The 14,307-nt window shown below is 38.1% G+C and overlaps 1 protein-coding gene across 1 annotated transcript in view; it reads right to left on the reverse strand.

Moving 5' to 3' along the window:
• Nucleotides 1-1,900: 1,900 nt before the first annotated feature.
• The window catches only part of SLC15A1 (solute carrier family 15 member 1), a 38,384-nt gene continuing 25,977 nt past the window's right edge, over nt 1,901-14,307 (reverse strand). Inside the window, exons 18-23 of the mRNA XM_036249793.1 lie at nt 12,811-12,860; nt 5,720-5,827; nt 5,487-5,595; nt 4,809-4,952; nt 3,619-3,726; nt 1,901-2,639 (exon numbers count right to left, since the gene is read on the reverse strand). Coding sequence (XP_036105686.1) covers nt 2,454-2,639; nt 3,619-3,726; nt 4,809-4,952; nt 5,487-5,595; nt 5,720-5,827; nt 12,811-12,860 — 705 coding nt within the window. The 3' untranslated portion in view covers nt 1,901-2,453. The remainder of the gene's footprint in view (nt 2,640-3,618; nt 3,727-4,808; nt 4,953-5,486; nt 5,596-5,719; nt 5,828-12,810; nt 12,861-14,307) is intronic.

The raw sequence follows: 14,307 nt of genomic DNA on the forward strand, positions 1-14,307 counted from the left end.
AACCCTGAGGAGCGAGGTGTCCCAGTTCCCCACCATGCCTTCATCATATTGTTTAAAGGCCAGTGAAGATGACGCAGGAGTCATTTCCATCCATCTGCAAAGTGACCTAATGTTAACTAGAGGCCACAGAGCAGCAGGCCTTCATTTAAGTATTTGGAAGCCCACTGTGTGCCAGACATCCTCAAACAAAAGATTTTTCTTTTTAATTTTTTTTCTTTATTGATTTTTAGAGAGAGAGGAAGGGAGAGAGAGAGAGATAGAAACATTGATGAGAGAGAACACTGATTGGTAGCCTTCTGTATGCCTCCCATTGGGGATTGGGCCCATAACCTGGGCATGTGCCCTGACTGGGAATTGAACCAGCGACTTCTTGGTGCATGGGTCAATGCTCAACCACTGAGCCACAGTGGCCGAGCCAAACGAAAGATTTTTAAGACCTCATCATCTAGTGTTCTCTATTTTGTAGAAGAAAATGAGATCTAAAAGGTCCAGAGGCACCCTGAGGCAGTAAGACGAGTTAGAACTAGAATATCTTTTGCAGATTAAGGATTAGTTCTTTCGATTATTGACAAGTAGTGAAAATTGAGTGCTCATCACTGTAACTATTGGTTTGCCCTCATCAAAGGCATAAAAAAGAAGTTAGAGGGTAGAAATGATCGAAGAGGCAAAATTAGTTGTTCCTTATAACTAGTCTTCCACACTAGGTTTTACTAATTAGGCTCATTGAAGTCACTACTGAATGTTCAGTTCCTCCCCTCTTCCATCTCAGTCCTCAAAGCCCAGGAGGTTCAAAACGTTTACTTAACACGTGGAGGCCTGCTGGGTTCTGGAGAAGGAACGCAGAACAGGTCGCACGCAGAAAGCTTCCAGCCCAGGGACAGCTGCATAGTTACAGCACACTGAGGGTGTGCGGCGGGAGAGACCTCCGAGGAGGCACAACCAGTGCAGGGGACTGGGTCAGGGAAACCGGACGAAGTGGCCTGAATCCTGAAAATGAAAAGGACTGAGCCAGGGGAGGGGGTGGGTGAGTGGTAGGGAGAGAATAGGTGTCTTAGGACCTGATTTTTCTCTAGCTTTGACCTGGAAAGGAGAACCTGATGTGTTCCAGGAACTAGAAGAAACTCAATGTTGGTTAGGTCAGAGCGAGCAGACAGCCGGGAGATGTGTCCAGAGAAAAAGGAGCCTCATGGGCCCCAGTTAAGGAATGAGCACTTGATCCTAAGGGTGGAAAAGGTCTTCAGCAAGGTGTGGTCATCACATGTGTGTTTCTCTCTGGGTCGGGAGGCCCCCAACCCCAGCTTCAGTCTGCTCCCACAGTGCAGTGACGAGCTGGTACACGAAGCACCTTAGAGTCTAGCATGGCCCTTCCTCGGGCCCAGGCACGTTCCAGCCTTCAGAGCGGAGCCAAGTTTGTCCAAGAACAGGTGCTGGTTTTTACACAACTACTAACATAGACTTGTTTTGGGTCTGAAACCTGGAAATGATTGAATTATAAGTATCTATAGAATGAATTAGGCATTCAGTGTTTATAATGTTTTGGAAGAATTTTCATTCAAGCAGAAAAATGCTTGAGCATTGAAAAAGATCACTTGAGATGGTACATAAATATGCACATAGAACGACCCTAGTAATAAAAGAGAAATCTCTCCTCTCTCTCTCTCTCTCTCTCTCCCTGGGGAGAACAAAACCAGGAAGAAACAAACCTCCATATTTTATGTTCCTGGAATTTATTAATGTGGGCATTTCTTTTGTTCATGCTTTTATAAACTTCTGATGAAATTTTAATGTGTGCACAGCTTTAATAATCTTGAAACATTAAGAATTTCTCACACCACCCAAAGACACACAGACACTTATTCTTAAGAATGGAAATTTATTTCATTCCACTGAGACTCTAAAAATCATTATTGGCTTTTACCTGAGTGGTTTTTTGAGTTACACATAATTTAAAAAGAGGTAGGAACTGGGAAAACAAAACAAAACAAAACAAAAAAACAAAAGGTAAAGGTATCAGTTAATACTAGCTTATTATGTACCATCCTTTAGCCTGTAGATTCACTTTCACATTTCTCTGGCCTCATTTAACATTGTTTTCATACAGTGTGAGAATGCAAACAATATGGAACTTTGTCACCCTTTCAAAATATTAAGTTAGTCCAAAATAACTTCATTTTTGTGATAGGAAAAGAGCTGACTGCAGGGTATACTTGCAAATGTTGTAAAAGTGTGTGTGTGCATGCATGCGTACCTTAAATAAGACTTCTCTTAAAAAAAAAAAAGACTTCTTCTAGAGTTTGAGGTTCACTGATGGCTGCTTAGAAAATTGCTTTCTTGGTTTGGTTCATAATTCTGAAGTCTTCCCCATCAGGGTCATCCAACAGTGTCCTGCCACCTGGAGACAGAAGTCAGGGCATGTTCTCGGCCCAATCCATTCTCCACTGGCTTCCTGATATTCACAAATGTGTCTGTGTGACGGGATCCATTGTGCTATATAGGTTTTCTGGCTTTTTCTTTTTTTCATCCTGATCAAACTGAGCTTCGATCTCTTCTGGATTGATGTAAGTATAGAATCGAGCCATGATGGCAAAAATTATGCAGACGACCAGGAGCAACGAAGCAAACAGAACGTACTCGGCCCACTTTGAAGAAATTGGCGTTGGAGCAAGAAAAAAAAAAAGACAAAAACAACACCGGTTACAATAGTGTATATAGCACGTGTATATTTTCTTGCTATGTCCAGATGGAAGGTGCTTAGGAATTAAATTGTTAGGGAAAAACTGGTAGGCTTCTACTATGGAATGGTCACTTATTGCCACAGATAACAGAAGTGCCAGCTTTTCTTGAATGCTCAAGTATTAAGATAACATTTTTCTTACAGTACTAGAATGGACAAACAAGACTTTGGGAAGATGAGAGAAACTTTCTGAAAAACCTGTCTTAAGGCACCTAGCTGGCCCCTGGAAGGATGGAGACCAATAGAAACCAGGCAGTACTCTTCAAAGAAAAAACGATATGCCAAACTGTTTGAAGTGAGGGGCCCCATGTGATCCTTTGGCGGCACCTTGTGGTCCGGAGCACGCAGCATTAGCGCACGCTCAGATGGGACCCGGTGGGGGAAGTAATGAAGCGACAGGGTGGGGTGAGGGGCAACTCCCTTATGAGACACATATGCTGACATGCTGAAGGAGAGGGTTTAATTCGCATAGACAGCCCTTCCTTTATGTTAGCTGCAAAACTTACAACCACCTTTAGAATGGCTTTATCTGTAGGTGTGATGACAGTTTCTGGATAACATGCCTGGTTTGGGGCCATTACGCTGCATTCACCAAAGCCAGGAAAGACATTTTCCTTGATAGTAAATGACATCAGGGTATATGTATGTGAACTCAATCTGGTTATTTTGGTTGTCCGTTTTCGACGGTGTGACACCCAGTGGACATAAGAAGAATCAGTACCTGCTTGGCCATAAGACCATTTGGTAACCACCCTCTCTGGCTGGTCTAGTGGTCTTGTTCAGCCACTAGCTGAGATGACCATGCATTTGTAGATGGCGAGGGAGGGTCATCGGGATGACCACTGGTAGAGAAGACAAAGGCACGTCTCCTTCCCACCCCGTACCTGCTCACTGAACTGGCCTGCTCCTGCCACGATGAGCACAATGATGTTGCCGACAGCCACTGTCAACAGCCATCCTGCTTGAAGCACCGACTTCATGTTGGAAGGAGCCTGAGGAAACAAAGCAAAGAGAACTCCCACCTGGATCTCACTCTCAGTGGGAGAACACAACCGGTGGTTCATTTAATTAAGCAGTTACCCTAAAAATGCCCACTGAACGTCAGGCTGGTTTAAACATGAAAGGATAATTTCTTGGGTAGCAAGATACCCCAAATCCTCAAGTTGCACAAACATACAGGGAGCCCTTGTTCTTCACTCTCTACATACTTGCAAAGTTTCCATCCTAGTTAAACAGACAAATCTATAGATGAACTGATTCTATTTCTACAGAAGAGCTTCCAAGCAAAGCCAACCAGCCAGCCCGATACCTTCTTCCCTCCACGCGGAGCTGCTCTCCGGGCTGTGAGCTTCCCTGCTACCCACCAACACCTCCCTTCAAACTATGGTCACCTATGCTAGGTCATCTCTTTATTGGACTGCGAGGTCACCACAGAAAGGGATGATCCAGCTCATATTTACAATCTTTACTGCAAAACTTGAAGGTACTGGTTATGATGGGGATACACGGACTAAACTGTAGCTTTGATGAAATCATTCAGAAATTAAGCTCTAAGTCAGGTATCGGCAAAATTTGCCTCGTTAATGCAATATACATAAAGTGATATTTTGTTAAAGTTTAAAAGCTAGGCTGTAATCAGTGTGTTTACCAGGAGCTACAGAGAGACCTCTACTGAACCTTAAAGAGAATGAGGACACAGACCTGGAAGTGAACACTGTTATGAATCATCGAGGCCATTCATTTGTTTCAGAAAGCAGAGTACCCTGACTATCATGACCCTAGCGACCATTGTTAATGCAGTTTTTCCTGCTTAGGACTATAAACTTCTGTGTGTGACTATGAAAATAGAGACATACATGACATATGCACTCACAAAGCTAAACAGTAATATTCTTAGTCAATAAAGACAAGACGTAGTGACCTCAAAAACCTTGTTTTGTTGGAATATACCATATGCTTTCTAGAGTTATTTTAAACTATAAATGTATTGCTAACACAGATTTAAATGAAGTCCCAGCAGCATTTTGAAGGCAGGGGTATAGAGGAGGGGTAGTAAAATCAATGAATAAGAAACCTGAGAATATGAGAACTCCAGTCCTGTGACAGAGAAAACCACCTCGCCGCAGGTCATGAGGAAATACTGCGGGATTTGCAGGGCCATGTTAATTGTGTTGGGTGGAATATCTTCAGAATATTTCAGGTCAGGGCAGCCATCACTCTAAACCAATAAGGCAAAAGTGAGAAAAAGAAAATGAAAATCAAGATCGCTTCTAAAGTAAAAATTGCTCAAACTGGCAAATTGAGTTCCGACTTCTAGGGTTACGTCAAACTGTTTATCAAGTAAGTACACATTTTTAATGTAAACATGTAACATTGCATTTTTATACTTGAGATGAGATGGCCATGGTTGGATTTGAAAATGTGTTTACTAGTATTTTTCTTTTTAATAAGAGAGTGGATTGGGAGTTGGGTTTGTTTAAAACATTGCCATCTCTGTGAACTAAAAGCATCAGACACTGGTCAATGTGAACTTTTAGTGAGAGTGAGTCCATCTGTCAATTTTATTCTAACCGTGAACTCAAACCAATGATAAGTTGAAGACTTGTTGGTGAACTTGACTGATTCTAAGCCCATTTAAAACACAGATCTAATATTACTCTGGTTAAATCATGACTATGTCCTAAGTGTTTGCAAGGACTCAGATGAAGACGGTCTGAGCAGCACTTCTGATGGGATGGAATGGGCTACTAACCTTCCTGAAAATTACATAGGTAAATGCACTACCAAATCCAAGGTCGACTGATTCAAAAGAATTCTTGCAGACTGTTGCAATCTCTGCTGAGCTTAGTGTGATGGTTTTTCTATGGAAAGAAAGAATAATATAGGTTAACATTCTTGGTATTAAAAGCTTCAATGTACTGTTTAAAGAATGAGGCTTGGAATCTATGAACTTTGAACAAAGTGTCCAGTATAGTAGGTACTTACATGCCAGAAGGAAAAAACTGGTACTGGCTGGCATTGTAACTGGTAACATATTCGTAGCCTTTCCCATTCACTGTTATGTTGAGGCTCCCACCAAAAACATTTATAAATCTGAAAGAGAAAATCATCTGTCTTGTGACTGGACTAAGGAATGATTTGCTCTAAATCACAGTATATGCACCTGAAGTGGGGCTATGCTCCCTATCAGAAGGAATTGAAGATGTTTACAAAAGATCTCTCAAGGAAAGGCAGAAAGTAAGCAACTTGGGTTTGCCTTTGCTCACCTACTCACAAGGACACTCCTAAATTTATCTAATTCAGTTAAATGCCAGGAACTGTTCCAAGTACTTTGTAACTAGAAACTATTTCAGTGATGTCTGGGGTATTAAGTACGGGCTGAAATAGGTGCTGATCCCTTCCTCTTCAAGAAGGGGCGATGCCTTTGCATTCCTTGCTTCCGAAGCTTTGAAGCGAAAGTGGTGAAGGACCAAAAGCAGAAGTTGCTGAGAACATAGGAATTAAACTCAGGTCGGACATCCTTAAGTACTTGACTTAGTATAGTTTGACAGGTGATTAATAAAGCAATCTGAACCTGATGTGTGTCACCAGGAACCTAATAGGTAGAATTAATAGTGCTCTAAACTGTCAAAGCTGCTTTTATCAAAGATTAAGATGAACCATTCAGAAGAGAGACAGTGGGCAGAATATGAAGTTAAGAAGTAGACCCTTGGGCCTGGGTGCTGGTTTTATAACTTGTAAGACTGAATAAATCCCACCCTAAGACTAGGGTACTATTTCCTGCCTGACATATGTCTCAGGCTGGTACCAGATACCCAAAATAATGAAAATAATCTGAAAAAATGCAACATCATACATATCAGATGTGTTTTTATATGGAAAATAGTACAGCATAAGCAGCAAACACATGCTGAGTGCTTTGAGGGGTGAAGAGAGCACCAATCCAAGATCTGTTGTCCTCTAATAGCTTTGATCAGGCACAGTCAGTCCTAGGGTCCCATTAAGGTTCCTATTAGCTGAGGCCTCTCAGGAGTACCAGGATATAAGGCTACAAAGTGATTATGGAATGAGGTATGGAGAATGGGAAACAGCTGAGAAAATGACCAGATGGGACCAGTTCCTTAAAGAATATCCAAGGTGCCAAGAGATGGTTCCTTCTCATTTAAAAAAGAAATAGCTTTGTGAGATAATTTTACACACCACAGAATTCACCCATTTAAAGTGTGCAATTCAGCCTCGATTGCAGTTTGTCCCCGCCCTGCCTGGGGTCGTGTGGGTGGCAACCACTTTATGTGTCTCTCTCACATCGACGTTTCTCTCTCTCTCTTCCCCCTTCTCTCCTGCTCTATCTGAAGATAAATGCAAAAATGTCCTCTGGTGCTTTTGGTTTCATACCTAAGAAACCATTATCTAACCCAAGGTCACAAACATTTACTACTGTCATTCTTCTACAAATTTTATTATTTTCATTATATTAGAATTATGATCCATTGAGTTCATTTTTGTGTATGGTATCAGGTCAGGAAGTTCTAACTTTAGTCTTTTGCATGTGAATTTCCATGCACCTTTTGTCAAAACCTTTACAACTTTTCAAATGAAGGTAGGTACAATATCCACAAATCAATAATTGTGATACACCACATATACAAAATGAAGAATAAAAATCATATGATCATATCAATAGATGCAGAAAAAAACATTTGATAAAATCCAGAACACATTTATGATAAAAACTCTCAACAAACTGGGAATAGAGGGAACATACCTAAATGTAATAAAGGTCATATATGACAAAATTATGGCCAACATCATACTCTCTGGGAAAACTGTAAGCGTTTCCCTTAAGATCAGGAACAAGACAGGGATGTCTGCTTTAACCACTGTTATTCAACATAGTACTAGAAGTTCTAGCCACAACAATCAGACAAGAAGAAGAAATAAAAGGTATCCAAATTAGATAGGAAGAAGTAAAACTGTCATTATTTGCAGATGACATATACTATATATGGAGAATCCTAAATTTCCACCAAAAAACTATCATAACTGATAAATGAATTTAATACGATAGCAGGATACAAAATAAATATCCAGAAATCAGTTGCATTTGTATACACCAATAATGAACTATCAGAAATGGAAACTAAGAAAACAATCCCATTTGCAATTGCATAAAAAATATCCAGGAATAAATTTAACCAAGGATGTAAAATATGTTTTCATGGAAAATTATAAGGCACTGAAGAAAATCCCTGAAGAGGATACAAATAAGTGGAAGCATATACCATGTTCATGAATTGGAAGAGTTAACATCATTAAAATGCCCATACTACTCAAAGCAATCTATAGATTCAATGCAATTCCTATCAAGATACCAATAGCATATTTCATGGAACTAGAACAAATATTCCAAACATTTATATGGAACCACAAAAGGTCCCAAATAACCACAGCAATCTTGAGAAACAAAAGAACCAAGTTGGAGAGATCATATTACCTGATATCAAACTATACTACAAGGATATAGTAACCAAAACAGCATGGTACTGGCACAAAAACAGACACATAGATCAATGGAACAGAAGAGAGAGACCAGAAACAAACCCACACCTTTATGGTCAATTAATATTTGACAATGGAGGCAAGAACATATACTGGGGGTAAAGATAGTCTATTCAATAAGTTGTGTGGGAAAAATTGGACAGATACATGCAAAAAAATGAAAATAGACCACCTTCTTACACCATACACAAGAATAAACTCAAAATGGATTAAGTACTTAAATGACAGACTCAAAACCATCAAAATCCTGGAAGAAAATATAGGCAGTGTAATTTCAGACATCTCTTGTAACAATATATATTTTTTTCTGATACAAATCCTCAGGCAAGGGAAACAAAAGAAATAAACAAAGGGACTAAATCAAACTAAAAAGTCTTTGCACAGCAAAGGAAATCATCAACAAAATGAAAAGGAAACCCACCGAATGGGTGAACATGTTCACCAATGATGCATTTGAGAAGGGGATAATATTCAAAATTTATAAAGAACTCATAAAACTCAAGACTAAACAAAACAAACAATCCACTTGAAAAATGGGCAAAGGACCTGGAGACAATTCTCCAAAGAGGACATACAGATGGTCAACAGACATGAAAATATGCTCAATGTCATTAATCATTAAATGCAAATTAAAACCACAATGAGATATCATCTCACTCCTGTCAGAATGGCTATCATCAATAAATCAACAAACAACAAGTGTTGGCAAGGATGTGAAGAAAAGGGAACATTTCTGCACTGTTGGTGGGAATGCAGATTGGTGCAACCACTGTGGAAAGCAGTATAGAGTAACCTCAAAAATTTAAAAATGGAACAGCCTTATGACCCAGCAATTCCATTTCTGGGAACATATTTGAAGAAACTCAAAACACTAATTTGAAAGAATATATGCACCCCTATGTTCACTGCAGTGTTATTTACAATAGCCAAGATTTGGAAGCAGCCCAAGTGGCCATTGGTAGATGAGTGAATAAAAAAAGCTGTGGTATATTGACACAATGGAATACTCCTGGACTGTAAAAAAGAAGGAAGTCTCACCCTTTCTGACAGCATGGATAGACCTGGTGAGTATTATGCTAATTGAAATAAGCCAGAGAAAGACAAGTACCATATGATTTCACTTATATGTGAAATCTAATGAACAAAATAAACAAGAAACAAACTCATAGATACAGGGAACAGGCTGACAGCTGTCAGAAGGGAGAGGGGTTGGAGGACTAGATGAAAAAGGTGAAGGGAGAGGGGGTGGGTAAAGGGAGGATAAATGGTCATGAAAGGAGACTTGACTTGGGGTGGTGAATACACAACACAGTATACAAATAATGTATTATAGAATTGTACACCTGAAACCTCAATAAATTTATAACCAACATCACCCCAGTAAATTCAATAAATAAAATTTCTAAAATGCATGAGAAAAATCAGTATCAAATTTTCAACCAATTTTTGACTGAAGTATTGCCACCTTATTTAAAAGACTCTATTTAGGGTAGTCTATTTAAGTCTTGCAACTTACTGATACCACATAATTAAAAGGGTACCATTTTGCTTAAAATTCTGTGTGCTCTGTGTTTAATCCATATATTACTTAGAAATCTGACTTCCTGAAATTTTTGAAGTTATTCTATTTATCAGCTAGTTTCTGACTAGTTTTTCAGAACTTCCCCCTTTTTAAAGGGTTGTCTCCTGAACATTACTGACATAATAAAACCTTGGATCCATTAAGGATGTGATGTTGCAATTAAAAGAAAAAAGTTTCTGGTTTATCTTTTACCACACAGGTGGGTTGGTGGGGTAAAGTGTTGCTGATTTCACGGATCCTTCTTTTCCAAGATCTCAACAATGACAATTAAAGAAAAAAGAATGAAGCTTTAACAGCATTGAAACAAGAAAGGATACCACAATTTAAATTGTCCAAAATATACAAAGATAGGAGACATTTATGAAGAAATCGAAACAATGGATCATTCTGACGCACAAAGGAAATCCCAGAGGTGTTTCTGGCTCAGAATCCAATACAAAAATCAGGAAAGGGCCAGGTGACTACAATCAGTATTTCCTTTCGGAAATGCCAGGGCAGCTGTGTATGTGCATGTGCGCAGGACAGAGCAACATCCAGAAGATACAAAAGAAGGTGTTGTACATTGTATTCCTTTCACCCCAAATTCCTATGTTGAAATCCTAACAATCAGAATGTGACTGTATTTGGAGATAGGGTCTTTAAAGAGATAAAATGTCATTAGGGTGGGACCTATAATCCATTGTCAATTAAAAAATGTATTATAGCCATCCAATAGGTGTGTCATAAACCCACTGTGGTTGAATTTTTTATTTCCTTAATGGCTGATTATGTTGAACATTTTTCATGTGTTTATTTGTCATTTGTATATCTTCTTTGGTGAGATGTCTGTTAAAATCTTTTGTTCTCTTTTATAACTGGGTTATTTTTTTATAATTGAGATTTGAGAGTAATTTATATATTCTAGATACAAATTCTTCATCAGATACGTCACTTGTAAATATTTTCTACTAGTCTGTAGCTTATCCTTTCATTCTCTTAAGAGTGAGATTTCTAGAACAAATGTTTTTCATTTGATTGGAATATAATTTATCAATATTTTCATATATATGAAAATTTTTGTTGTGTATATAATATATATTCTATCTATCTAATCTGTCTACATATATATATATATAAATACATATATAAAACAGAATATTAATCAGCCAGAAAAAGAAGGAAATCCTGGCATTGTGACAGCATGGATGGAACTTGAGAGCATTATGCCAAGTGAAATAAACCAGTCAGAAAAAGACAAATACTGTATGGTATATTTTTTTTTTTATCCTCACCTGAGGACACTTTTCCATTTTTTGTTCAGGTAGAGTGGGAGGGAGAGAGAGGAACAGAGAGAGAGAGAAACATCGATGCGAAGGGAACACATTGAGTGGCTGCCACCCACACAACCAACCAGGGCCGGGGACAAACTGCAACCGAGGTACGCGCCCTTAGTGGGAACCAAACCCGGGTCTCTCAGGACCGCAGGCCGACGCTCTAACCGCTGAACCAAACCGGCCAGGGCTGTATGGTATTATTTATATGTGAAATCTTTTTTAAAAAGCTGAACTCATAAGATAGAGAGTAGAATGGTGGTTGCCAGGGACTAGGGGGTGGAAAATGGGGAGATGCTGATGAAAAGGTATAAACTTTTAGTTCTAAGATGAGTAAGTTCTGAGGATCTAATGTATGACATGGTGGCTATAGGTAATAATAGTGTATTGTATACTTGAAATTTGCTAAGAGATTAGATCTTAAGCATTCTTATCACAAAACAAAGTAACTGTAAGGTGATGCATATGTTAACTTAATTGTGGTAAATATTTCACAATGTATACATATATTGAATCATGATAATGTATACTTTAACTATATACAATTTTGTTAGTTATAACTCAATAAAACTGGAAAAAACTAAACAAAAAATAATGCTATGATTTTGATAAGAATTACACTAAACCCACAGATCAATATGGGGAGAACTGACATCTTTACAATATTAAGTCTTGTAATCAATGAACCCAGCATATCTCCCCATTTATTTAGGTCTTCATTGATTTCTTCCATAAACCTTTTGTATCTTCAACTCTCAAATCCCATATATATTTTCTTAGACTTATAACTAGTATTTCATCTTTTTTGGGAGCTATTGTAAATGTATTTAAAGTTTCAGTTTTCAATTGTTCATTGCTGGTGTATAGAAATATTTTTGTTTTGTGGCAGTGAGTTTTATTTCCTTCTTTTTAATCTAGATACTTTTTTTGTTGTTGTTCAGATAGAGTGGGAGGGAGAGATAGGAAGAGAGAGAGAGAGAGAAACATCAATGTGAAAGGAACACATCCGGTGGCTGCTGCCCACATGACCCAACCAGGGCCAGGGACAAACTGCAACCGAGGTACATGCCCTTAGCGGGAACCAAATCCAGGTCTCTCTGGACAGCAGGCCAATGCTCTAACTGCTGAGCCAAACCAGCCAGGGCCAATCTAGATACTTTTAGTTTCTTTTTCTTGTCTTATTGCATTAGCCTCTGGGAGGGTGTTGAATATGAGTAAAGAGAACAGATGATTTTACCTTATTTCTGATCTTATGGGGAGAGCATTTCATCTTTCACCATTAAGTATAATGGTAACTCAGGAATTTTTTTTTTTAGATGTCCTTTTTCTGAGTAAGGAAGTTCCCTTCAATTACTAGTTTGCTGAGAGTTTTTCTCATAAATGGATACTGAATTTCATCAAATGCATTTTCTGTATCAATTGATATGATTTTATGGGGTTTCCTCTTTAGTTTATTAAGATAATGAATTATATTGGTTAAATTTTAAAAAAATATTGAACCAGCCTTACTTTCTTGGGATAAACCCATACTCTCATTTTATATTCTTATTACAGTTGGATTTTACTATGGGTATGCATTACTTCAATAAGAAGCTGATACTTAATTTTTAAAGGGATATACATACCTAATTCCATTTTGTCCTTTTTCTGGCTTCTGGTTAAGGCCATCGTTTACCTACGAAAGAAAACATTTAAATATTTAAACCATTAGATGACCATTTTAGTCTCTGAAAAGGAGAATGATGTTGACATTTATCCTGGGAGCTAAGGGCATAATGATCATATTTGCAGGGCTCCATCTTTAGCCCTGGTTTTCTTTGAAGTTAACAGGAGGCTACAATTTTTGATGCTTGCTTTCCAGTGGTTCCACAGAACACTGCTCTCCAAGAATTTAGAACAAGCCATTCAACAGCTCCCTAATTAAACACATGACCCAGAAGTCTTAATTTTTATACTGCAGTTCTGTAGAAGCTCACTTAAATTCACCTTGCAGATTCTCCACAACTGCTTCATTTAGTTCAGCTATACCTTCACAGCTTCTTTATATGTTGAATGGTAGGTATATCTAGATCCTATATTTTGTCATGAAATATTTTATATGTATTTTTATATATTTTACCTGATATGTTCACTATACTTTTTAAAGAAACTGCACCAATTTCCCAATTGCTCAGGAAAAATTTTTAAAATTAATTTAAAAATTAATTTTAAAATAAAATTAATTTAATTAATACAATTAAAGATATATTTTAAACTTTATCTCAAAAAGTCACTGAGAATGCACATATGTACTCTGTGTGACTTGTGTATATGTACACACACACACACGCACACACACACTATGTTCAAAAGTTCTTTTAAAAAAAATCCTCACTGGAGGATATCTTTCTACTGATTTTTGAGAGAGAGAGAGAAACATCAGTCAGTTGCCTCCTGTACATGCCCTGACCGGGGGTCAAACCCACAACCTGTGTATGTGCCCTGACCGAGAATCAAATCTGCAACCTTTTGGTGTAGGGGACAATGCTCCAGCCAATTAAGCCACCCAGCCAGGGCACTCAAAATTTCTTTTAAAAAATTTTGTACCTAAATATTCTAAATAAAGCTGACATTTATTCTTTTTGTTGTTGCCATTAATGCTCACTAGAGGATATTTTTCCATTGATTTTCAGATAGAGTGGAAGGCAAGGGGGAAGAGAGAGAGAAAGAGAGAGAGAAAAAAACATCAATGTGAAAGAGACACATTGATTAGCTACCTCCCGCACAACCCTGAACAGGGCCGGGCATTGAACCTGCAACCCAGGTGCGTGCCCTTGACCAGGAATCAACCCCAAGACCCTTTGGTCCACGGGCTAACTCTCCAGCTTCTAAACCAAACTGTCCAGGGCTCACATTTACTCTTGACAGATATATCTGCATATTTAATAAAATGTGCTTAAATTACGTTAACCTTTCTGTTTAAAACTCATCTTAAGAAACATTCGATCAAAGTTAGTTCATTTAATGATATGTTTGAATTATTTAAAAACAGGTATATTACCAGTTTTTTTCAAACAAAAAAATGTTTAACGTAGCTGGTACTGGATTCTGAACAATGTTTTGTTTTTTTTTGAGTTTTATAT

Source organism: Molossus molossus, unplaced genomic scaffold, assembly GCF_014108415.1.
Source record: "Molossus molossus isolate mMolMol1 unplaced genomic scaffold, mMolMol1.p scaffold_m16_p_9, whole genome shotgun sequence".
In the NCBI taxonomy this organism is placed as follows: Eukaryota; Metazoa; Chordata; class Mammalia; order Chiroptera; family Molossidae; genus Molossus; species Molossus molossus.